The sequence below is a fragment of the Salvelinus alpinus genome, chromosome 28 (assembly GCF_045679555.1).
Source record: "Salvelinus alpinus chromosome 28, SLU_Salpinus.1, whole genome shotgun sequence".
NCBI lineage: Eukaryota > Metazoa > Chordata > Actinopteri > Salmoniformes > Salmonidae > Salvelinus > Salvelinus alpinus.
The window spans coordinates 40,388,974-40,412,267 of NC_092113.1; the positions used below are offsets into that span (position 1 = coordinate 40,388,974).

At 43.2% G+C, this 23,294-nt stretch overlaps 1 protein-coding gene across 3 annotated transcripts in view; it reads left to right on the forward strand.

Annotated features, from left to right (window-relative positions):
• LOC139557870 (AMP deaminase 2-like) overlaps positions 1-23,294 on the forward strand; it is an 80,696-nt gene that overhangs the window by 18,852 nt on the left and 38,550 nt on the right. For 2 of the 3 annotated variants that reach the window (XM_071373144.1, XM_071373143.1), the window contains exons 2-9: positions 2,199-2,323; positions 2,484-2,614; positions 2,851-2,919; positions 4,820-4,931; positions 5,171-5,357; positions 8,481-8,628; positions 9,263-9,352; positions 10,748-10,877. In XM_071373144.1, the coding sequence (XP_071229245.1) occupies positions 2,199-2,323; positions 2,484-2,614; positions 2,851-2,919; positions 4,820-4,931; positions 5,171-5,357; positions 8,481-8,628; positions 9,263-9,352; positions 10,748-10,877 (992 nt within the window). The remainder of the gene's footprint in view (positions 1-2,198; positions 2,324-2,483; positions 2,615-2,850; positions 2,920-4,819; positions 4,932-5,170; positions 5,358-8,480; positions 8,629-9,262; positions 9,353-10,747; positions 10,878-23,294) is intronic. The other variant, XM_071373142.1, reaches the window with a different exon arrangement.

The following is a 23,294-nucleotide window of genomic DNA, read 5'->3' on the forward strand; positions in this document are numbered from 1 at the left end:
TCTATGAAGATCTGAGACTCACGAACACGCACATGTAACCTTTCTTGCTCTATGACGCTCACAAGCTACACAACGGTCGTTAGAAGGTCAAGGGTTCTACTACATAGAAGATCATAGGAAATCCCAGGACATAGTGTCTATAATACTGTAAGGGGTTAATGCAACCGCTGTGTCAGATTTCAAAAAAGCTTTACCGAAAAAGCACACCATGCAATAATCTGAGTACAGCGCTCAGAGCCCAAACAAGCCATACAGATATCTGCCATGTTGTGGAGTCAACAAAGTCAGAAATAGCATTATAAATATTCACTTACCTTTGATGATCTTCAGCAGAACGCACCCCCAGGAATCCCAGTTCCACAATAAATGTTTGATTTGTTCGTTAAAGTCCATATTTTATGTCCAAATACCTCCTTTTTGTTCGCGCATTTAGTACACAATCCAAACTCACAACGCGCGGGCAGGTCCAGGCGAAAGTTCAGACGAAAAGTCATATTACAGTTCGTAGAAACATGTCAAACTAAGTATAGAATCAATCTTTAGGATGTTTTGATCGTAAATCTTCAATAATGTTCCAACCGGCGAATTCCTTTGTCTGTATAATTGCAATGGAACGCAAGCTACCTCTCACGTGAACGCGCGTTACCAGCTCATGCCACTCTGGCAGACCTCTGACTCATTCAGCTCCCATTCCCCCCTCCTTCACAGTAGAAGCATCAAACAAGGTTCTAAAGACTGTTGACATCTAGTGGAAGCCTTAGGAAGTGCAATATGACCCCATTTCCACTGTATCTTGTATGGGCAAAGAGTTGAAAAACTACAAACCTCAGATTTTTTCTCAGGTTTTTGCCTGCCATATGAGTTCTGTTATACTCACAGACATCATTCAAACAGTTTTAGAAACTTCAGTGTTTTTTATATCCAAATCTATTAATTATATGCATATTCTAGCTTTTAGGACCGAGTAGCAGGCAGTTTACTCTGGGCACCTTTTTATCCAAGCTACTCAATACTGCCCCCCTGTCCCAAAGAAGTTAATATCGTCGCACCAACAGACACTGATGCTGATTGCTAAGTGCACTCTGGGGGACAGGAAGGTAAAGCACGTACCATATCCATCTGTCTGGCTGTCTGCATGTCTGGACCGCTGACTGGCTGGCTGGCTGGCTCTCTGGCTGTCTGTCTGGCTGTCTGTCGGTCTGTCTGGCTGCCTGTCTGTCTGTCTGTCGGGCTGTCTGTCGGGCTGTCTGTTGGGCTGTTGGGCTGTCTGGCTGTCTGGATGTCTGAACTGTTTTCAACCATGTTGTATTCACATGTTCCTACATCAGAAATCTTTCCATCCTAGCTTGTACTGTTCAATGAGCCCCTTGACCCTTGACCCTTGGCCCAGGTCTTGTAACTGTAGTAAGAATGTTCTTGTTTTTCCTGCAACTGCATTTGCTTCATCAACATGGAGACATTGAATGCTGTGCTGGCAACAAGGCCAGTGTATTGTTGATGGGTTTTAGGAGACATTGAATCCTGTGCTGGCAACAAGGTCAGTGTATTGTTGATGGGTTTTAGGAGACATTGAATTCTGTGCTGGCAACAAGGTCAGTGTATTGTTGATGGGTTTTAGGAGACATTGAATCCTGTGCTGGCAACAAGGCCAGTGTTGATGGGTTTTAGGCTCCACCTGAATGGTCCGTTGTGTCTGGAGGCAGAAACAGCGGCTGAGTTCAGACCTCCAGCACTGGGCTGGGTTACTGTTTTGACTCTGCTCTGTATACTGTCCTGGCAGTCGTAACGCTTGTTATTCTCAGCCTATGTGGCTTCTGTGCCTTCCGGTTTATGAACTGTGGAGTAGGCTAAGCTTAGTAAAAAGGGGAAAGAAACCTGATCTTGGAAACATCTGATTTGGCACGGTGCAGATCGGCATAACAATCTCTCTCGCGCTATCTCCTTCCTCTCTCTCTCTCTCGCTCTCTTTATCACTCTTTATCTCTCTCTCTTTATCACTCTCTAACGCTCTCTCTTTATCACTCTCTAACGCTCTAACTCTCTCTCCTTCCTCTCTCTCGCTCGCTCCTTTTCTTTCTTTCTTCCTCTTTCTTTCTTTCTATCTTTCTTCCTTCCATCTCTCTCTCCTTCCTCTCTCTCCTCTCTCTCGCTCTCTCTCCCTCCCTCCCCCACTTTCTCCCTCCTCTCTCTCTCTCTAGTTGACCGCCGTGGTGCCCGCCACCTCCTGACTTCCCAGCATTCTTTGCCAGGGATCCCTGTGGTGCTGAAACAGACAATTGACCTACGCACCTCCATGGACGGCAAGTACAAGGAGATCGCTGAGGTAAGTGAGATAGAAAGAATGGAATTTGTGATCATTTAACAATACAACTCCAGCCACACAGGTGGATAAATTGAATTGAAAATCGTTAATAACAAATACGTTTTACAACGTATTTCCAAACAAGCTCTAAACAAGCTACTCTCTCTGTGTCTCCATGTAGGAGCTGTTCTCTCGCAGCTTAGCAGAGCGTGATATGCTCAGCGCCCCTTATGAGTTCCCTGAAGACAGTCCCATAGAACAGCTGGAGGAGAGACGACAACGACTAGAGAGACAGATCAGCCAGAATGTCAAGTAAGAGAGGGAGGGAGGGAGGGAGGGAGGGAGGGAGGGAGGGAGGGAGGGAGGGAGGGAGGGAGGGAGGGAGGGGAGAGAGGGAGGGCAGAGGAGGGAGAGAGAGGGAGAGAAGGAGAGAAGGAGAGAGAGAGGGAGAGAGGGAGAGAGAATTAGTAGTCAGCAACAAGTCCTCATGAATCCCAATGGGATCATGTTGAAGTCTCTAAAAAAGCTTTTTATTATGTCTTCTACAGGTTTGAGCCAAATATCCTTCTGCGAGCCAAACAGGAGTTAATGATGACTGACAGCGCTACTGACCTAGAGTGAGTACAGTAAGGAGACTCACATTAGCTCTGCTGGCTACTGACCTAGAGTGAGTACAGTAAGGACACTCACATTAGTTCCGCTAGCTACTGACCTAGAGTGAGTACAGTAAGGAGACTCACATTAGCTCCTTTAGCTACTGACCTAGAGTGAGTACAGTAAGGAGACTCACATTAGCTCCTCTAGCTACTGACCTAGAGTGAGTACAGTAAGGAGACTCACATTAGCTCCTCTAGCTACTGACCTAGAGTGAGTACAGTAAGGACACTCACATTAGTTCCTCTAGCTACTGACCTAGAGTGAGTACAGTAAGGAGACTCACATTAGCTCCTCTAGCTACTGACCTAGAGTGAGTACAATAAGGAGACTCACATTAGCTCCTCTAGCTACTGACCTAGAGTGAGTACAGTAAGGAGACTCACATTAGCTCCTCTAGCTACTGACCTAGAGTGAGTACAGTAAGGAGACTCACATTAGCTCCTCTAGCTACTGACCTAGAGTGAGTACAGTAAGGACACTCGCATTAGTTCCTCTAGCTACTGACCTAGAGTGAGTACAGTAAGGAGACTCACATTAGCTCCTCTAGCTACTGACCTAGAGTGAGTACAATAAGGAGACTCACATTAGCTCCTCTAGCTACTGACCTAGAGTGAGTACAGTAAGGAGACTCACATTAGTTCCTCTAGCTACTGACCTAGAGTGAGTACAGTAAGGAGACTCACATTAGCTCCTCTTGCTACTGACCTAGAGTGAGTACAGTACGGACACTCGCATTAGTTCCTCTAGCTACTGACCTAGAGTGAGTACAGTAAGGACACTCGCATTAGTTCCTCTAGCTACTGACCTAGAGTGAGTACAGTAAGGAGACTCACATTAGCTCCTAATGCTACTGACCTAGAGTGAGTACAGTAAGGAGACTCACATTAGCTCCTCTAGCTACTGACCTAGAGTGAGTACAATAAGGACACTCACATTAGTTCCGCTAGCTACAGACCTAGAGTGAGTACAGTAAGGAGACTCACATTAGCTCCTCTAGCTACTGACCTAGAGTGAGTACAGTAAGGAGACTCACATTAGCTCCTCTAGCTACTGACCTAGAGTGAGTACAGTAAGGAGACTCACATTAGCTCCTCTAGCTACTGACCTAGAGTGAGTACAGTAAGGACACTCGCATTAGTTCCTCTAGCTACTGACCTAGAGTGAGTACAGTAAGGACACTCGCATTAGTTCCTCTTGCTACTGACCTAGAGTGAGTACAGTAAGGAGACTCACATTAGCTCCTCTAGCTACTGACCTAGAGTGAGTACAGTAAGGAGACTCACATTAGCTCCTCTAGCTACTGACCTAGAGTGAGTACAGTAAGGAGACTCACATTAGCTCCTCTAGCTACTGACCTAGAGTGAGTACAGTAAGGACACTCGCATTAGTTCCTCTAGCTACTGACCTAGAGTGAGTACAGTAAGGAGACTCACATTAGCTCCTCTTGCTACTGACCTAGAGTGAGTAAAGTAAGGAGACTCACATTAGCTATGCTAGCTAATGCATTGGCTTTAGCTCAGCAGGCTAACACAGTCTTGTGGCATGCAGAGTACCCTGGTCGGTCACATATAGTTTATCTCTCATGTAGTTTAGCAGTCTAGGCTTTAGCTCAGCTGGCTAACACAGTCTTGTCAATGAACCGTTTCTCTTCCCCTATCACCCTCATATTCAACTCTGGTCCTCGAAGACATTCCACAGTTTTTAAAGTTTTTTTTCCCATTCTAGCCCTCTAATCAGGGAATGATTTAGACCTGGGACACCAGTTGAGCGCAATTAATTATCAGGTAGAATAGAAATGCAGCGGGCTCCAGACCTCGTGGGGTAATATTTGAATACACCTGGCCTATCGTCTTGTGTTAGATACCTGAAGGAGCAGAGCCAGTCATTCATGGACCTGTACCCCAAGGAGATGGAGCGGGAAGGAGAGAAGGATTTCCAGCGGGTCGCCATCTCTGGAGAGGAGAAATGTGGGGTAGGTCACAGAAATATCCCCCCACCAAAAAAAAACCTCCATACCATATCCTGCTGTAGTGCCTTTGAGCAAGGCACTTAGCTAACCTCTTAACACTGATCCAGGGGCAGCTCATATGGGTGTTGGTTGAAAAGGAAAAAGATGATTGAGAAATGACAATGTAAAAATAAAAGTATTATTTTTCTTCTAAGGTCCAATGGCTAACCTGTGTCCTCTCTCTCCCCGCCCCCTCTCTCCAGGTTCCCTTCACAGACCTGCTGGATGCTGCTAAGTGTGTAGTGAAGGCCTTGTTCATCAGGGAGAAGTACATCGGCCTGTCCATGCAGAGCTTCTGTCGGACCACAGCCAGCTACCTGGAGGAGCTCAGTGACAGACCTCTAGATATGGGCATCTATGAGGAGATACCTGAGACCTCTGTTACTGCAGGTAGAGAAGACAGACAGAGAAACACAGACAGACAGACTGAAATGCAGACAGGCGGACAGACACACAGAGAAACACATACAGACAGGCAGACAGACACACAGAGAAACACAGGCAGACAGACAGGCGGACAGACACACAGAGAAACACATACAGACAGGCAGACAGACACACAGAAAAACACAGGCCGAGAGACAGGCAGACAGGCACGCGCACAACACCTAGCACAGACTGTGTGTAAACTGGGAGAATTTTCATCATTGAAATTCAACATTTGAAACCACACGCTGTCAAAGGTTAATCTGCTGTTAGCACAACTTCAAATGGCTCTCAGCCAATCATTATGCCTCTTCAGGACTAGCAGTTTCATAATCATCAATAGAAGTAATTTCCACACTCCATCAGCTCTACCACCTAGCAGCACAGACTGTCACGCAGTGTACAGACCAGTGGGGGAATTATCCCCATTGAAATGCAGTGCCGACATCGGTATGGCATTGGCAACATGCTTGGCCCATTCCAACCCATCTGCAGGGATAAGGAGCACAGCAAGAAGAAGAAGAAGTTCTGTGTCTGACGGACTAATCACTTTAACTATATTATATACTGAACAAAAATATAGATATAAGCAACATGTAAAGTGTTGGTCCCCATGTTTCATGAGCTGAAATAAAAGATCCCCGAAATGTTCCATACACACAAAAAAACGTATTTCTCTAAAATGTTGTGTACAAATTTGTTTACATCCCTGTTAGTGAGCGTTTCTCCTTTGCCAAGATAATCCATTCACCTGACAGGTGTGGCATATCAAGAAGATGATTAAAAAACATGATCATTGCACAGGTGCATCTTGTGCTGGGGACATTAAAAGGCCACTCTAAAATGTACAGTTTTGTCATTCAACACAATGCCACAGGTCTCTCAAGTTTTGAGGGAGCATGCAATTGGCATGCTGACTGCAGGAATGTCCAACATAGCTGTTGCCAGATAATTTTATGTTCATTTCTCTACCATAAGCCGCCTCCAATGTCGTTTTAGAGAATTTGGCAGTACATCCAACAGGCGTCACAACCGCAGACCACGTGTAACCATGCCAGCCCAGGACCTCATCATCCCGCTTCTTCACCTGTGGGATCGTCTGAGGCGGGGGAGGGGGGGCGCTGAGGAGTATTTCTGTCTGTAATAAAGCCCTTTTGTGGGGGGAAACTAATTCTAATTGGCTGGGCCTGGCTCCCCAGTGGGTGGACCTGGCTCCCAATTGGGGGAGCCTATGCCCACCCATGGCTGTACCCCTGCCCAGTCATGTGAAATCCATAGATTAGGTCCTAATTAATTAATTAAATTGTATTTCCTTCTATGAACTGTAAATCAGTAAAATCTTTGAAATTGTTGCATGATGCGTATTACAGTTGAAATCGGAAGTTTACATACACTTAGGTTGTAGTCATTAAAACTCGTTTTTCAACCACTCCACAAATTTCTTGTTAACAAACTATAGTTTTGCCAAGTCGGGTAGGACATCTACTTTGTGCATGACACAAGCAATTTTTACAACAATTGTTTACAGACAGATTATTTCACTTATAATTAATTGTTTCACAATTCCAGTGGGTCAGAAGTTTACATACACTAATTTGACTGTGCCTTTAAACAGCTTGGAAAATTCCAGAAAATGATGTCATGGCTTTAGAAGATTCTGATAGGCTAATTGACATAGTTTGAGTCAATTGGAGGTGTACCTGTGGATGTATTTCAAGGCCTACCTTCATACTCAGTGCCTCTTTGCTTAACATCATGGGAAAATCAAAAGAAATCAGCCAAGACCTCAGAAGAAAATTTGTAGACTTCCACAAGTCTGGTTCATCCTTGGGAGCAATTTACAAACGCCTGAAGGTACCACGTTCATCTGTACAAACAATAGTACGCAAGTATAAACACCATGGAACCTCGCAGCCATCATATCGCTCAGGAAGGAGACGCGTTCTGTCTCCTACAGATGAACGTACTTAGGTGCGAAAAGTGCAAATCAATCCCATAAAAACAGCAAAAGACCTTGTGAAGATGCTGGAGGAAACGGGTACAAAAATATCTATATCCACAGTAAAATGAGTCCTACATCGACATAACCTGAAAGGCTGCTCAGCAAGGAAGAAGCCACTGCTCCAAAACCGCCATAAAAAAGCCAGACTAGGGTTTGCAACTGCATATGGGGACAAAAATCGTACTTTTTGGAGAAATGTCCTCTGGTCTGATGAAACAAAAATAGAACTTTGGCCATAATGACCATCGTTAAGTTTGGAGGAAAAATGGGGACGCTTGCAAGCCGAAGAACACCATCCCAACCGTGAAGCACGGGGTGGCAGCATCATGTTGTGGGGGTGCTTTGCTGCAGGAGGGTCTGGTGCACTTCACAAAACAGATGGCATCATGAGGAAGGAAAAGTATGTGGATATATTGAAGCAACATCTCAAGACATCAGTCAGGAAGTTAAAGCTTGAAAAAGCATGTGCGAGCAAGGAGGCCTACAAACCTGACTCAGTTACACCAGCTCTGTCAGGAGGAATGGGCCAAAATTCACCCAACTTATTGTGGGAAGCTTGTGGAAGGCTACCCGAAACGTTTGACCCAAGTTAATCTATTTAAAGGCAATGCTACCGAATACTAATTGAGTGTATGTAAACTTCTGACCCACTGGGAATGTGATGAAAGAAATAAAAGCTGACATAAATCATTCTCTCTACTATTATTCTGACATTTCTCATTCTTAAAATAAGGTGGTGATCCTAACTTACCTAAGACAGGGAATTTTTACTAGGATTAAATGTCAGGAATTGTGAAAAACTGAGTTTAAATGTATTTTGCTAAGGTGTATGTAAACTTCCGACTTAAACTGTATATATTATACTGTATATATTATAAACTCTATTCTATTTGATTCTATTCTATTGAATTATATTATATTTGATTCTATTCTATTGTACTCTATTCTATTTGATTATATTCTATTTGATTATATTCTACTCTATTCTATTTGATTATATTCTATTGAAGTATATACTATTTGATTATATTCTATTGTACTCTATTCTATTTGATTTTATTCTATTGTACTCTATTCCATTCTAGATTTAGACCAGACGGTCCATCCTCCCGTCTCCACCACTCACCCCTACGAGAACCAGGACCCTGCCTGTATTCCTCCTGATATAGGCTACGGCTGCAAGATGGTAAACGGTGTCGTCCATATCTACACTAATAAGGACACAATGGAGAAGTGAGACATTGGTTTCTTCCATTAAATCTTTCTACCACTTGAATTACTTTGGTAACACTTTACTTAAAACCTGCAGGTTTAAATAATTATATTCTGCTCTGTGATACGTTATAAAACTTGTCATCAGCATGTAGCAAGGCCAATTCCGATTTTTAACTTGAAATTCTAATTTGATTATTGAATTCACATATGAAGTGGAGAATTTACATTGAATTAAATGTTTATTTAAAAAATCTTCAAGTTATGGAATAGGAATTTAATTGGAATTAGACTGTTTGGACTTTTTGAATTGGAATTTAATTGAAATTGTAAACAGATTTTAATCTTTGGAATTTAATTTAATTGGAATATACGGTATTTCCCAGTTAATGGATTTAATGCACATAGCATACAAAATTGACTGTAGGATTTGTTTTTAATCATTTCAACCTGTATTCCTTTATTTCCAGTATAGCTAGCCTATCTGAACAGTGACATGATCAGCCTGAAAGCCTGCGGGAACTGAATTCAAAATGGAATTTGTCAAATTGTTGGGAATAATATTGATTTGGGAATTGAATTCTTGGAATTGACCCCTGGCATGTACAGTAGATCATCTTATAATGTCCCTTTAAAACATGCACTGTGATGTCAGGAGCACAGAGTTGGAGCTTCCTTATCCAGACCTACAGGACTACATCAATGACATGAACGTCATGATGGCTCTCATCATCAACGGACCTGTGTGAGTACAGTACACAGACAGACCGTGTCTTTTATTGATTTACTTTGGTACTGTGTTTTGTTCTCTTGTACACTTTTATTCTTTGTTGTTTTTTGTCTTTAATGTGTCATTGTAAAGTATTGTTCATGTATTGTTTCATTGTAAAGTATTGGTAATGTATTATTTCACTGTAAAGTATTGGTAATGTATTGTTTCATTGTAAAATATTGGTATGTATTGTTTCAATGTAAGGTATTGGTAATGTATTGGTCATGTATTGTTTCATTGTAAAGTATTGGTAATGTATTGTTTCACTGTAAAGTATTGGTCATGTGTTTCATTGTAAAATATTGGTAATGTATTGTTTCATGGTAAAGTATTGGTCATGTATTGTTTCATTGTAAAGTATTGGCAATGTATTGTTTCACTGTAAAGTATTGGCAATGTATTGTTTCACTGTAAAGTATTGGTCATGTATTGTTTCACTGTAAAGTATTGGTCATGTATTGTTTCACTGTAAAGTATTGGTCATGTATTGTTTCACTGTAAAGTATTGGTCATGTATTGTTTCACTGTAAAGTATTGGTCATGTATTGTTTCACTGTAAAGTATTGGTCATGTATTGTTTCACTGTAAAGTATTGGTCATGTATTGTTTCACTGTAAAGTATTGGTCATGTATTGTTTCACTGTAAAGTATTGGTCATGTATTGTTTCACTGTAAAGTATTGGTCATGTATTGTTTCACTGTAAAATATTGGTCATGTATTGTTTCACTGTAAAGTATTGGTCATGTATTGTTTCACTGTAAAGTATTGGTCATGTATTGTTTCACTGTAAAGTATTGGTCATGTATTGTTTCACTGTAAAGTATTGGTCATGTATTGTTTCACTGTAAAGTATTGGTCATGTATTGTTTCACTGTAAGGTCTTGGCCATGTATTGTTTCACTGTAAAGTATTGGCCATGTATTGTTTCACTGTAAAGTATTGGTCATGTATTGTTTCACTGTAAAGTATTGGCCATGTATTGTTTCACTGTAAAGTATTGGTCATGTATTGTTTCACTGTAAAGTATTTGTCATGTATTGTTTCTCTGTAAAGTATTGGCCATGTATTGTTTCACTGTAAAGTATTGGTCATGTATTGTTTCACTGTAAAGTATTGGTCATGTATTGTTTCACTGTAAAGTATTGGTCATGTATTGTTTCATTGTAAAGTATTGGTCATGTATTGTTTCACTGTAAAGTATTGGTCATGTATTGTTTCACTGTAAAGTATTGGTCATGTATTGTTTCACTGTAAAGTATTGGTCATGTATTGTTTCACTGTAAAGTTTATAGAGATTTTTTTATGGACCTATAGGCATAACGTTTGATTTTATTTGACACAATGTCTGTGCTTATTCACCACCACAGGAAGTCGTTCTGCTACCGTCGGTTACAGTACCTGAGTTCTAAGTTCCAGATGCACATATTGCTGAATGAGATGAAGGAGCTGGCAGCTCAGAAGAAAGTCCCTCATAGAGACTTCTACAACATACGCAAGGTAAGTCCCACGTAACCCTAACTCTAACCCTAAACTTAACCCTAATCCTAAACCTGTCACACCAAGAAGTTTGCAACATAGGTCCCTCAAAGAGACGTCTCTAATGTATGCAAGGTCCCTCCCTCTTAACCCTAAACCTAACCCTAACCCTGTAACACTGAAATGTCTGCAACATGTGCAAGGTGAGCATATCACTAATCGCTGACCGTGTCTAATGTGGTTTAACCACATCCCCCAGGCTCAATTGCTATCACCGGCTGGATACCAGATTAATTTAGCCTTATTGCAGAGGTTAGGTTAGTCTCTGAGGTTAGGTTAGTCTCTGAGGTTAGTCTCTGAGGTTAGGTTAGTCTCTGAGGTTAGTTTAGTCTCTGAGGTTAGGTTAGTCTCTGAGGTTAGCTTAGTCTCTGAGGTTAGCTTAGTCTCTGAGGTTAGGTTAGTCTCTGAGGTTAGGTTAGTCTCTGAGGTTTGGTTAGTCTCAGAGGTTAGGTTAGTCTCTGAGGTTAGGTTAGTCTCTGAGGTTAGGTTAGTCTCTGAGGTTAGGTTAGTCTCTGAGGTTAGGTTAGTCTCTGAGGTTAGGTTAGTCTCTGAGGTTAGGTTAGTCTCTGAGGTTAGCTTAGTCTCTGAGGTTAGCTTAGTCTCTTAGTCTCTGAGGTTAGGTTAGTCTCTGAGGTTTGGTTAGTCTCAGAGGTTAGCTTAGTCTCTGAGGTTAGGTTAGTCTCTGAGGTTAGCTTAGTCTCTGAGGTTAGGTTAGTCTCTGAGGTTAGGTTAGTCTCTGAGGTTAGGTTAGTCTCTGAGGTTAGGTTAGTCTCTGAGGTTAGCTTAGTCTCTGAGGTTAGCTTAGTCTCTTAGTCTCTGAGGTTAGGTTAGTCTCTGAGGTTTGGTTAGTCTCAGAGGTTAGCTTAGTCTCTGAGGTTAGGTTAGTCTCTGAGGTTAGCTTAGTCTCTGAGGTTAGGTTAGTCTCTGAGGTTAGGTTAGTCTCTGAGGTTAGGTTAGTCTCTGAGGTTAGCTTAGTCTCTGAGGTTAGCTTAGTCTCTTAGTCTCTGAGGTTAGGTTAGTCTCTGAGGTTTGGTTAGTCTCAGAGGTTAGCTTAGTCTCTGAGGTTAGGTTAGTCTCTGAGGTTAGCTTAGTCTCTGAGGTTAGGTTAGTCTCTGAGGTTAGGTTAGTCTCTGAGGTTAGCTTAGTCTCTGAGGTTAGCTTAGTCTCTGAGGTTAGCTTAGTCTCTGAGGTTAGGTTAGTCTCTGAGGTTAGGTTAGTCTCTGAGGTTAGCTTAGTCTCTTAGTCTCTGAGGTTAGGTTAGTCTCTGAGGTTAGGTTAGTCTCTGAGGTTAGCTTAGTCTCTTAGTCTCTGAGGTTTGGTTAGTCTCAGAGGTTAGCTTAGTCTCTGAGGTTAGGTTAGTCTCTGAGGTTAGGTTAGTCTCTGAGGTTAGGTTAGTCTCTGAGGTTAGGTTAGTCTCTGAGGTTAGGTTAGTCTCTGAGGTTAGGTTAGTCTCTGAGGTTAGGTTAGTCTCTGAGGTTTGGTTAGTCTCAGAGGTTAGGTTAGTCTCTGAGGTTAGGTTAGTCTCTGAGGTTAGGTTAGTCTCTGAGGTTAGGTTAGTCTCTGAGGTTAGGTTAGTCTCTGAGGTTAGGTTAGTCTCTGAGGTTAGGTTAGTCTCTGAGGTTAGGTTAGTCTCTGAGGTTAGCTTAGTCTCTGAGGTTAGCTTAGTCTCTTAGTCTCTGAGGTTAGGTTAGTCTCTGAGGTTTGGTTAGTCTCAGAGGTTAGCTTAGTCTCTGAGGTTAGGTTAGTCTCTGAGGTTAGGTTAGTCTCTGAGGTTAGGTTAGTCTCTGAGGTTAGGTTAGTCTCTGAGGTTTGGTTAGTCTCAGAGGTTAGCTTAGTCTCTGAGGTTAGGTTAGTCTCTGAGGTTAGGTTAGTCTCTGAGGTTAGGTTAGTCTCTGAGGTTAGGTTAGTCTCTGAGGTTAGGTTAGTCTCTGAGGTTAGGTTAGTCTCTGAGGTTAGGTTAGTCTCTGAGGTTAGGTTAGTCTCTGAGGTTAGCTTAGTCTCTGAGGTTAGGTTAGTCTCTGAGGTTAGGTTAGTCTCTGAGGTTTGGTTAGTCTCTGAGGTTAGCTTAGTCTCTTAGTCTCTGAGGTTAGCTTAGTCTCTGAGGTTAGGTTAGTCTCTGAGGTTAGGTTAGTCTCTGAGGTTAGCTTAGTCTCTGAGGTTAGGTTAGTCTCTGAGGTTAGGTTAGTCTCTGAGGTTTGGTTAGTCTCTGAGGTTAGCTTAGTCTCTTAGTCTCCGAGGTTAGGTTAGTCTCTGAGGTTAGGTTAGTCTCTGAGGTTAGGTTAGTCTCTGAGGTTAGGTTAGTCTCTGAGGTTAGCTTAGTCTCTGAGGTTAGGTTAGTCTCTGAGGTTAGCTTAGTCTCTGAGGTTAGGTTAGTCTCTGAGGTTAGGTTAGTCTCTGAGGTTAGGTTAGTCTCTGAGGTTAGGTTAGTCTCTGAGGTTAGCTTAGTCTCTGAGGTTAGGTTAGTCTCTGAGGTTAGCTTAGTCTCTGAGGTTAGCTTAGTCTCTGAGGTTAGTTTAGTCTCTGAGGTTAGGTTAGTCTCTGAGGTTAGCTTAGTCTCTGAGGTTAGCTTAGTCTCTGAGGTTAGTTTAGTCTCTGAGGTTAGGTTAGTCTCTTAGTCTCTGAGGTTAGGTTAGTCTCTGAGGTTAGCTTAGTCTCTGAGGTTAGCTTAGTCTCTGAGGTTAGCTTAGTCTCTGAGGTTAGTTTAGTCTCTGAGGTTAGGTTAGTCTCTGAGGTTAGCTTAGTCTCTGAGGTTAGCTTAGTCTCTGAGGTTAGTTTAGTCTCTGAGGTTAGCTTAGTCTCTGAGGTTAGTTTAGTCTCTGAGGTTAGGTTAGTCTCTTAGTCTCTGAGGTTAGGTTAGTCTCTGAGGTTAGGTTAGTCTCTTAGTCTCTGAGGTTAGCTTAGTCTCTGAGGTTAGGTTAGTCTCTGAGGTTAGGTTAGTCTCTTAGTCTCTGAGGTTAGGTTAGTCTCTGAGGTTAGGTTAGTCTCTTAGTCTCTGAGGTTAGCTTAGTCTCTGAGGTTAGGTTAGTCTCTGAGGTTAGGTTAGTCTCTTAGTCTCTGAGGTTAGGTTAGTCTCTGAGGTTAGCTTAGTCTCTGAGGTTAGGTTAGTCTCAGAGGTTAGGTTAGTCTCTGAGGTTAGGTTAGTCTCTGAGGTTAGGTTAGTCTCTGAGGTTAGCTTAGTCTCTTAGTCTCTGAGGTTAGGTTAGTCTCTGAGGTTAGGTTAGTCTCTTAGTCTCTGAGGTTAGGTTAGTCTCTGAGGTTAGCTTAGTCTCTGAGGTTAGGTTAGTCTCAGAGGTTAGGTTAGTCTCTGAGGTTAGGTTAGTCTCTGAGGTTAGGTTAGTCTCTGAGGTTAGCTTAGTCTCTTAGTCTCTGAGGTTAGGTTAGTCTCTTAGTCTCTGAGGTTAGCTTAGTCTCTGAGGTTAGGTTAGTCTCAGAGGTTAGGTTAGTCTCTGAGGTTAGGTTAGTCTCTGAGGTTAGGTTAGTCTCTGAGGTTAGCTTAGTCTCTTAGTCTCTGAGGTTAGCTTAGTCTCTTAGTCTCTGAGGTTAGCTTAGTCTCTGAGGTTAGGTTAGTCTCTGAGGTTAGCTTAGTCTCTGAGGTTAGGTTAGTCTCTGAGGTTAGCTTAGTCTCTGAGGTTAGGTTAGTCTCTGAGGTTAGCTTAGTCTCTGAGGTTAGGTTAGTCTCTGAGGTTAGGTTAGTCTCTGAGGTTAGTCTCTGAGGTTAGTCTCTGAGGTTAGACTCTGAGGTTAGACTCTGAGGTTAGTCTCTGAGGTTAGACTCTGAGGTTAGACTCTGAGGTTAGTCTCTGAGGTTAGTCTCTGAGGTTAGTCTCTGAGGTTAGTCTCTGAGGTTAGACTCTGAGGTTAGACTCTGAGGTTAGTCTCTGAGGTTAGACTCTGAGGTTAGACTCTGAGGTTAGTCTCTGAGGTTAGACTCTGAGGTTAGACTCTGAGGTTAGACTCTGAGGTTAGACTCTGAGGTTAGTCTCTGAGGTTAGTCTCTGAGGTTAGACTCTGAGGTTAGACTCTGAGGTTAGTCTCTGAGGTTAGACTCTGAGGTTAGACTCTGAGGTTAGACTCTGAGGTTAGACTCTGAGGTTAGTCTCTGAGGTTAGTCTCTGAGGTGAGTCTCTGAGGTTAGACTCTGAGGTTAGTCTCTGAGGTTAGGTTAGTCTCTGAGGTTAGACTCTGAGGTTAGACTCTGAGGTTAGACTCTGAGGTTAGTCTCTGAGGTTAGGTTAGTCTCTGAGGTTAGACTCTGAGGTTAGTCTCTGAGGTTAGTCTCTGAGGTGAGTCTCTGATGTGAGTCTCTGAGGTTAGGTTAGTCTCTGAGGTTAGACTCTGAGGTTAGACTCTGAGGTTAGACTCTGAGGTTAGTCTCTGAGGTTAGGTTAGTCTCTGAGGTTAGACTCTGAGGTTAGACTCTGAGGTTAGACTCTGAGGTTAGTCTCTGAGGTTAGTCTCTGAGGTTAGACTCTGAGGTTAGTCTCTGAGGTTAGTCTCTGAGGTTAGGTTAGTCTCTGAGGTTAGGTTAGTCTCTGAGGTTAGGTTAGTCTCTGAGGTTAGCTTAGTCTCTGAGGTTAGCTTAGTCTCTTAGTCTCTGAGGTTAGGTTAGTCTCTGAGGTTTGGTTAGTCTCAGAGGTTAGCTTAGTCTCTGAGGTTAGGTTAGTCTCTGAGGTTAGCTTAGTCTCTGAGGTTAGGTTAGTCTCTGAGGTTAGGTTAGTCTCTGAGGTTAGGTTAGTCTCTGAGGTTAGCTTAGTCTCTGAGGTTAGCTTAGTCTCTTAGTCTCTGAGGTTAGGTTAGTCTCTGAGGTTTGGTTAGTCTCAGAGGTTAGCTTAGTCTCTGAGGTTAGGTTAGTCTCTGAGGTTAGCTTAGTCTCTGAGGTTAGGTTAGTCTCTGAGGTTAGGTTAGTCTCTGAGGTTAGCTTAGTCTCTGAGGTTAGCTTAGTCTCTGAGGTTAGCTTAGTCTCTGAGGTTAGGTTAGTCTCTGAGGTTAGGTTAGTCTCTGAGGTTAGCTTAGTCTCTTAGTCTCTGAGGTTAGGTTAGTCTCTGAGGTTAGGTTAGTCTCTGAGGTTAGCTTAGTCTCTTAGTCTCTGAGGTTTGGTTAGTCTCAGAGGTTAGCTTAGTCTCTGAGGTTAGGTTAGTCTCTGAGGTTAGGTTAGTCTCTGAGGTTAGGTTAGTCTCTGAGGTTAGGTTAGTCTCTGAGGTTAGGTTAGTCTCTGAGGTTAGGTTAGTCTCTGAGGTTAGGTTAGTCTCTGAGGTTTGGTTAGTCTCAGAGGTTAGGTTAGTCTCTGAGGTTAGGTTAGTCTCTGAGGTTAGGTTAGTCTCTGAGGTTAGGTTAGTCTCTGAGGTTAGGTTAGTCTCTGAGGTTAGGTTAGTCTCTGAGGTTAGGTTAGTCTCTGAGGTTAGGTTAGTCTCTGAGGTTAGCTTAGTCTCTGAGGTTAGCTTAGTCTCTTAGTCTCTGAGGTTAGGTTAGTCTCTGAGGTTTGGTTAGTCTCAGAGGTTAGCTTAGTCTCTGAGGTTAGGTTAGTCTCTGAGGTTAGGTTAGTCTCTGAGGTTAGGTTAGTCTCTGAGGTTAGGTTAGTCTCTGAGGTTTGGTTAGTCTCAGAGGTTAGCTTAGTCTCTGAGGTTAGGTTAGTCTCTGAGGTTAGGTTAGTCTCTGAGGTTAGGTTAGTCTCTGAGGTTAGGTTAGTCTCTGAGGTTAGGTTAGTCTCTGAGGTTAGGTTAGTCTCTGAGGTTAGGTTAGTCTCTGAGGTTAGGTTAGTCTCTGAGGTTAGCTTAGTCTCTGAGGTTAGGTTAGTCTCTGAGGTTAGGTTAGTCTCTGAGGTTTGGTTAGTCTCTGAGGTTAGCTTAGTCTCTTAGTCTCTGAGGTTAGCTTAGTCTCTGAGGTTAGGTTAGTCTCTGAGGTTAGGTTAGTCTCTGAGGTTAGCTTAGTCTCTGAGGTTAGGTTAGTCTCTGAGGTTAGGTTAGTCTCTGAGGTTTGGTTAGTCTCTGAGGTTAGCTTAGTCTCTTAGTCTCCGAGGTTAGGTTAGTCTCTGAGGTTAGGTTAGTCTCTGAGGTTAGGTTAGTCTCTGAGGTTAGGTTAGTCTCTGAGGTTAGCTTAGTCTCTGAGGTTAGGTTAGTCTCTGAGGTTAGCTTAGTCTCTGAGGTTAGGTTAGTCTCTGAGGTTAGGTTAGTCTCTGAGGTTAGGTTAGTCTCTGAGGTTAGGTTAGTCTCTGAGGTTAGCTTAGTCTCTGAGGTTAGGTTAGTCTCTGAGGTTAGCTTAGTCTCTGAGGTTAGCTTAGTCTCTGAGGTTAGTTTAGTCTCTGAGGTTAGGTTAGTCTCTGAGGTTAGCTTAGTCTCTGAGGTTAGCTTAGTCTCTGAGGTTAGTTTAGTCTCTGAGGTTAGGTTAGTCTCTTAGTCTCTGAGGTTAGGTTAGTCTCTGAGGTTAGCTTAGTCTCTGAGGTTAGCTTAGTCTCTGAGGTTAGCTTAGTCTCTGAGGTTAGTTTAGTCTCTGAGGTTAGGTTAGTCTCTGAGGTTAGCTTAGTCTCTGAGGTTAGCTTAGTCTCTGAGGTTAGTTTAGTCTCTGAGGTTAGCTTAGTCTCTGAGGTTAGTTTAGTCTCTGAGGTTAGGTTAGTCTCTTAGTCTCTGAGGTTAGGTTAGTCTCTGAGGTTAGGTTAGTCTCTTAGTCTCTGAGGTTAGCTTAGTCTCTGAGGTTAGGTTAGTCTCTGAGGTTAGGTTAGTCTCTTAGTCTCTGAGGTTAGGTTAGTCTCTGAGGTTAGGTTAGTCTCTTAGTCTCTGAGGTTAGCTTAGTCTCTGAGGTTAGGTTAGTCTCTGAGGTTAGGTTAGTCTCTTAGTCTCTGAGGTTAGGTTAGTCTCTGAGGTTAGCTTAGTCTCTGAGGTTAGGTTAGTCTCAGAGGTTAGGTTAGTCTCTGAGGTTAGGTTAGTCTCTGAGGTTAGGTTAGTCTCTGAGGTTAGCTTAGTCTCTTAGTCTCTGAGGTTAGGTTAGTCTCTGAGGTTAGGTTAGTCTCTTAGTCTCTGAGGTTAGGTTAGTCTCTGAGGTTAGCTTAGTCTCTGAGGTTAGGTTAGTCTCAGAGGTTAGGTTAGTCTCTGAGGTTAGGTTAGTCTCTGAGGTTAGGTTAGTCTCTGAGGTTAGCTTAGTCTCTTAGTCTCTGAGGTTAGGTTAGTCTCTTAGTCTCTGAGGTTAGCTTAGTCTCTGAGGTTAGGTTAGTCTCAGAGGTTAGGTTAGTCTCTGAGGTTAGGTTAGTCTCTGAGGTTAGGTTAGTCTCTGAGGTTAGCTTAGTCTCTTAGTCTCTGAGGTTAGCTTAGTCTCTTAGTCTCTGAGGTTAGCTTAGTCTCTGAGGTTAGGTTAGTCTCTGAGGTTAGCTTAGTCTCTGAGGTTAGGTTAGTCTCTGAGGTTAGCTTAGTCTCTGAGGTTAGGTTAGTCTCTGAGGTTAGCTTAGTCTCTGAGGTTAGGTTAGTCTCTGAGGTTAGGTTAGTCTCTGAGGTTAGTCTCTGAGGTTAGTCTCTGAGGTTAGACTCTGAGGTTAGACTCTGAGGTTAGTCTCTGAGGTTAGACTCTGAGGTTAGACTCTGAGGTTAGTCTCTGAGGTTAGTCTCTGAGGTTAGTCTCTGAGGTTAGTCTCTGAGGTTAGACTCTGAGGTTAGACTCTGAGGTTAGTCTCTGAGGTTAGACTCTGAGGTTAGACTCTGAGGTTAGTCTCTGAGGTTAGACTCTGAGGTTAGACTCTGAGGTTAGACTCTGAGGTTAGACTCTGAGGTTAGTCTCTGAGGTTAGTCTCTGAGGTTAGACTCTGAGGTTAGACTCTGAGGTTAGTCTCTGAGGTTAGACTCTGAGGTTAGACTCTGAGGTTAGACTCTGAGGTTAGACTCTGAGGTTAGTCTCTGAGGTTAGTCTCTGAGGTGAGTCTCTGAGGTTAGACTCTGAGGTTAGTCTCTGAGGTTAGGTTAGTCTCTGAGGTTAGACTCTGAGGTTAGACTCTGAGGTTAGACTCTGAGGTTAGTCTCTGAGGTTAGGTTAGTCTCTGAGGTTAGACTCTGAGGTTAGTCTCTGAGGTTAGTCTCTGAGGTGAGTCTCTGATGTGAGTCTCTGAGGTTAGGTTAGTCTCTGAGGTTAGACTCTGAGGTTAGACTCTGAGGTTAGACTCTGAGGTTAGTCTCTGAGGTTAGGTTAGTCTCTGAGGTTAGACTCTGAGGTTAGACTCTGAGGTTAGACTCTGAGGTTAGTCTCTGAGGTTAGTCTCTGAGGTTAGACTCTGAGGTTAGTCTCTGAGGTTAGTCTCTGAGGTTAGGTTAGTCTCTGAGGTTAGGTTAGTCTCTGAGGTTAGGTTAGTCTCTGAGGTTTGGTTAGTCTCAGAGGTTAGCTTAGTCTCTGAGGTTAGGTTAGTCTCTGAGGTTAGGTTAGTCTCTGAGGTTAGGTTAGTCTCTGAGGTTAGGTTAGTCTCTGAGGTTAGGTTAGTCTCTGAGGTTAGGTTAGTCTCTGAGGTTAGCTTAGTCTCTGAGGTTAGCTTAGTCTCTTAGTCTCTGAGGTTAGGTTAGTCTCTGAGGTTTGGTTAGTCTCAGAGGTTAGCTTAGTCTCTGAGGTTAGGTTAGTCTCTGAGGTTAGGTTAGTCTCTGAGGTTAGGTTAGTCTCTGAGGTTAGGTTAGTCTCTGAGGTTTGGTTAGTCTCAGAGGTTAGCTTAGTCTCTGAGGTTAGGTTAGTCTCTGAGGTTAGGTTAGTCTCTGAGGTTAGGTTAGTCTCTGAGGTTAGGTTAGTCTCTGAGGTTAGGTTAGTCTCTGAGGTTAGGTTAGTCTCTGAGGTTAGGTTAGTCTCTGAGGTTAGGTTAGTCTCTGAGGTTAGCTTAGTCTCTGAGGTTAGGTTAGTCTCTGAGGTTAGGTTAGTCTCTGAGGTTTGGTTAGTCTCTGAGGTTAGCTTAGTCTCTTAGTCTCTGAGGTTAGCTTAGTCTCTGAGGTTAGGTTAGTCTCTGAGGTTAGGTTAGTCTCTGAGGTTAGCTTAGTCTCTGAGGTTAGGTTAGTCTCTGAGGTTAGGTTAGTCTCTGAGGTTTGGTTAGTCTCTGAGGTTAGCTTAGTCTCTTAGTCTCTGAGGTTAGGTTAGTCTCTGAGGTTAGGTTAGTCTCTGAGGTTAGGTTAGTCTCTGAGGTTAGGTTAGTCTCTGAGGTTAGCTTAGTCTCTGAGGTTAGGTTAGTCTCTGAGGTTAGCTTAGTCTCTGAGGTTAGGTTAGTCTCTGAGGTTAGGTTAGTCTCTGAGGTTAGGTTAGTCTCTGAGGTTAGGTTAGTCTCTGAGGTTAGCTTAGTCTCTGAGGTTAGGTTAGTCTCTGAGGTTAGCTTAGTCTCTGAGGTTAGCTTAGTCTCTGAGGTTAGTTTAGTCTCTGAGGTTAGGTTAGTCTCTGAGGTTAGCTTAGTCTCTGAGGTTAGCTTAGTCTCTGAGGTTAGTTTAGTCTCTGAGGTTAGGTTAGTCTCTTAGTCTCTGAGGTTAGGTTAGTCTCTGAGGTTAGCTTAGTCTCTGAGGTTAGCTTAGTCTCTGAGGTTAGCTTAGTCTCTGAGGTTAGTTTAGTCTCTGAGGTTAGGTTAGTCTCTGAGGTTAGCTTAGTCTCTGAGGTTAGCTTAGTCTCTGAGGTTAGTTTAGTCTCTGAGGTTAGCTTAGTCTCTGAGGTTAGTTTAGTCTCTGAGGTTAGGTTAGTCTCTTAGTCTCTGAGGTTAGGTTAGTCTCTGAGGTTAGGTTAGTCTCTTAGTCTCTGAGGTTAGCTTAGTCTCTGAGGTTAGGTTAGTCTCTGAGGTTAGGTTAGTCTCTTAGTCTCTGAGGTTAGGTTAGTCTCTGAGGTTAGGTTAGTCTCTTAGTCTCTGAGGTTAGCTTAGTCTCTGAGGTTAGGTTAGTCTCTGAGGTTAGGTTAGTCTCTTAGTCTCTGAGGTTAGGTTAGTCTCTGAGGTTAGCTTAGTCTCTGAGGTTAGGTTAGTCTCAGAGGTTAGGTTAGTCTCTGAGGTTAGGTTAGTCTCTGAGGTTAGGTTAGTCTCTGAGGTTAGCTTAGTCTCTTAGTCTCTGAGGTTAGGTTAGTCTCTGAGGTTAGGTTAGTCTCTTAGTCTCTGAGGTTAGGTTAGTCTCTGAGGTTAGCTTAGTCTCTGAGGTTAGGTTAGTCTCAGAGGTTAGGTTAGTCTCTGAGGTTAGGTTAGTCTCTGAGGTTAGGTTAGTCTCTGAGGTTAGCTTAGTCTCTTAGTCTCTGAGGTTAGGTTAGTCTCTTAGTCTCTGAGGTTAGCTTAGTCTCTGAGGTTAGGTTAGTCTCAGAGGTTAGGTTAGTCTCTGAGGTTAGGTTAGTCTCTGAGGTTAGGTTAGTCTCTGAGGTTAGCTTAGTCTCTTAGTCTCTGAGGTTAGCTTAGTCTCTTAGTCTCTGAGGTTAGCTTAGTCTCTGAGGTTAGGTTAGTCTCTGAGGTTAGCTTAGTCTCTGAGGTTAGGTTAGTCTCTGAGGTTAGCTTAGTCTCTGAGGTTAGGTTAGTCTCTGAGGTTAGCTTAGTCTCTGAGGTTAGGTTAGTCTCTGAGGTTAGGTTAGTCTCTGAGGTTAGTCTCTGAGGTTAGTCTCTGAGGTTAGACTCTGAGGTTAGACTCTGAGGTTAGTCTCTGAGGTTAGACTCTGAGGTTAGACTCTGAGGTTAGTCTCTGAGGTTAGTCTCTGAGGTTAGTCTCTGAGGTTAGTCTCTGAGGTTAGTCTCTGAGGTTAGACTCTGAGGTTAGACTCTGAGGTTAGTCTCTGAGGTTAGACTCTGAGGTTAGACTCTGAGGTTAGTCTCTGAGGTTAGACTCTGAGGTTAGACTCTGAGGTTAGACTCTGAGGTTAGACTCTGAGGTTAGTCTCTGAGGTTAGTCTCTGAGGTTAGACTCTGAGGTTAGACTCTGAGGTTAGTCTCTGAGGTTAGACTCTGAGGTTAGACTCTGAGGTTAGACTCTGAGGTTAGACTCTGAGGTTAGACTATGAGGTTAGGTTAGTCTCTGAGGTTAGTCTCTGAGGTTAGTCTCTGAGGTGAGTCTCTGAGGTTAGACTCTGAGGTTAGTCTCTGAGGTTAGGTTAGTCTCTGAGGTTAGACTCTGAGGTTAGACTCTGAGGTTAGACTCTGAGGTTAGTCTCTGAGGTTAGGTTAGTCTCTGAGGTTAGACTCTGAGGTTAGTCTCTGAGGTTAGTCTCTGAGGTGAGTCTCTGATGTGAGTCTCTGAGGTTAGGTTAGTCTCTGAGGTTAGACTCTGAGGTTAGACTCTGAGGTTAGACTCTGAGGTTAGTCTCTGAGGTTAGGTTAGTCTCTGAGGTTAGACTCTGAGGTTAGACTCTGAGGTTAGACTCTGAGGTTAGTCTCTGAGGTTAGGTTAGTCTCTGAGGTTAGTCTCTGAGGTTAGTCTCTGAGGTTAGGTTAGTCTCTGAGGTGAGTCTCTGAGGTGAGTCTCTGAGGTTAGTCTCTGAGGTTAGTCTCTGAGGTTAGTCTCTGAGGTTAGTCTCTGAGGTTAGACTCTGAGGTTAGTCTCTGAGGTTAGTCTCTGAGGTTAGGTTAGTCTCTGAGGTTAGGTTAGTCTCTGAGGTTAGGTTAGTCTCTGAGGTTTGGTTAGTCTCAGAGGTTAGGTTAGTCTCTGAGGTTAGGTTAGTCTCTGAGGTTAGGTTAGTCTCTGAGGTTAGGTTAGTCTCTGAGGTTAGGTTAGTCTCTGAGGTTAGGTTAGTCTCTGAGGTTAGGTTAGTCTCTGAGGTTAGGTTAGTCTCTGAGGTTAGCTTAGTCTCTGAGGTTAGCTTAGTCTCTTAGTCTCTGAGGTTAGGTTAGTCTCTGAGGTTTGGTTAGTCTCAGAGGTTAGCTTAGTCTCTGAGGTTAGGTTAGTCTCTGAGGTTAGGTTAGTCTCTGAGGTTAGGTTAGTCTCTGAGGTTAGGTTAGTCTCTGAGGTTTGGTTAGTCTCAGAGGTTAGCTTAGTCTCTGAGGTTAGGTTAGTCTCTGAGGTTAGGTTAGTCTCTGAGGTTAGGTTAGTCTCTGAGGTTAGGTTAGTCTCTGAGGTTAGGTTAGTCTCTGAGGTTAGGTTAGTCTCTGAGGTTAGGTTAGTCTCTGAGGTTAGGTTAGTCTCTGAGGTTAGCTTAGTCTCTGAGGTTAGGTTAGTCTCTGAGGTTAGGTTAGTCTCTGAGGTTTGGTTAGTCTCTGAGGTTAGCTTAGTCTCTTAGTCTCTGAGGTTAGCTTAGTCTCTGAGGTTAGGTTAGTCTCTGAGGTTAGGTTAGTCTCTGAGGTTAGCTTAGTCTCTGAGGTTAGGTTAGTCTCTGAGGTTAGGTTAGTCTCTGAGGTTTGGTTAGTCTCTGAGGTTAGCTTAGTCTCTTAGTCTCTGAGGTTAGGTTAGTCTCTGAGGTTAGGTTAGTCTCTGAGGTTAGGTTAGTCTC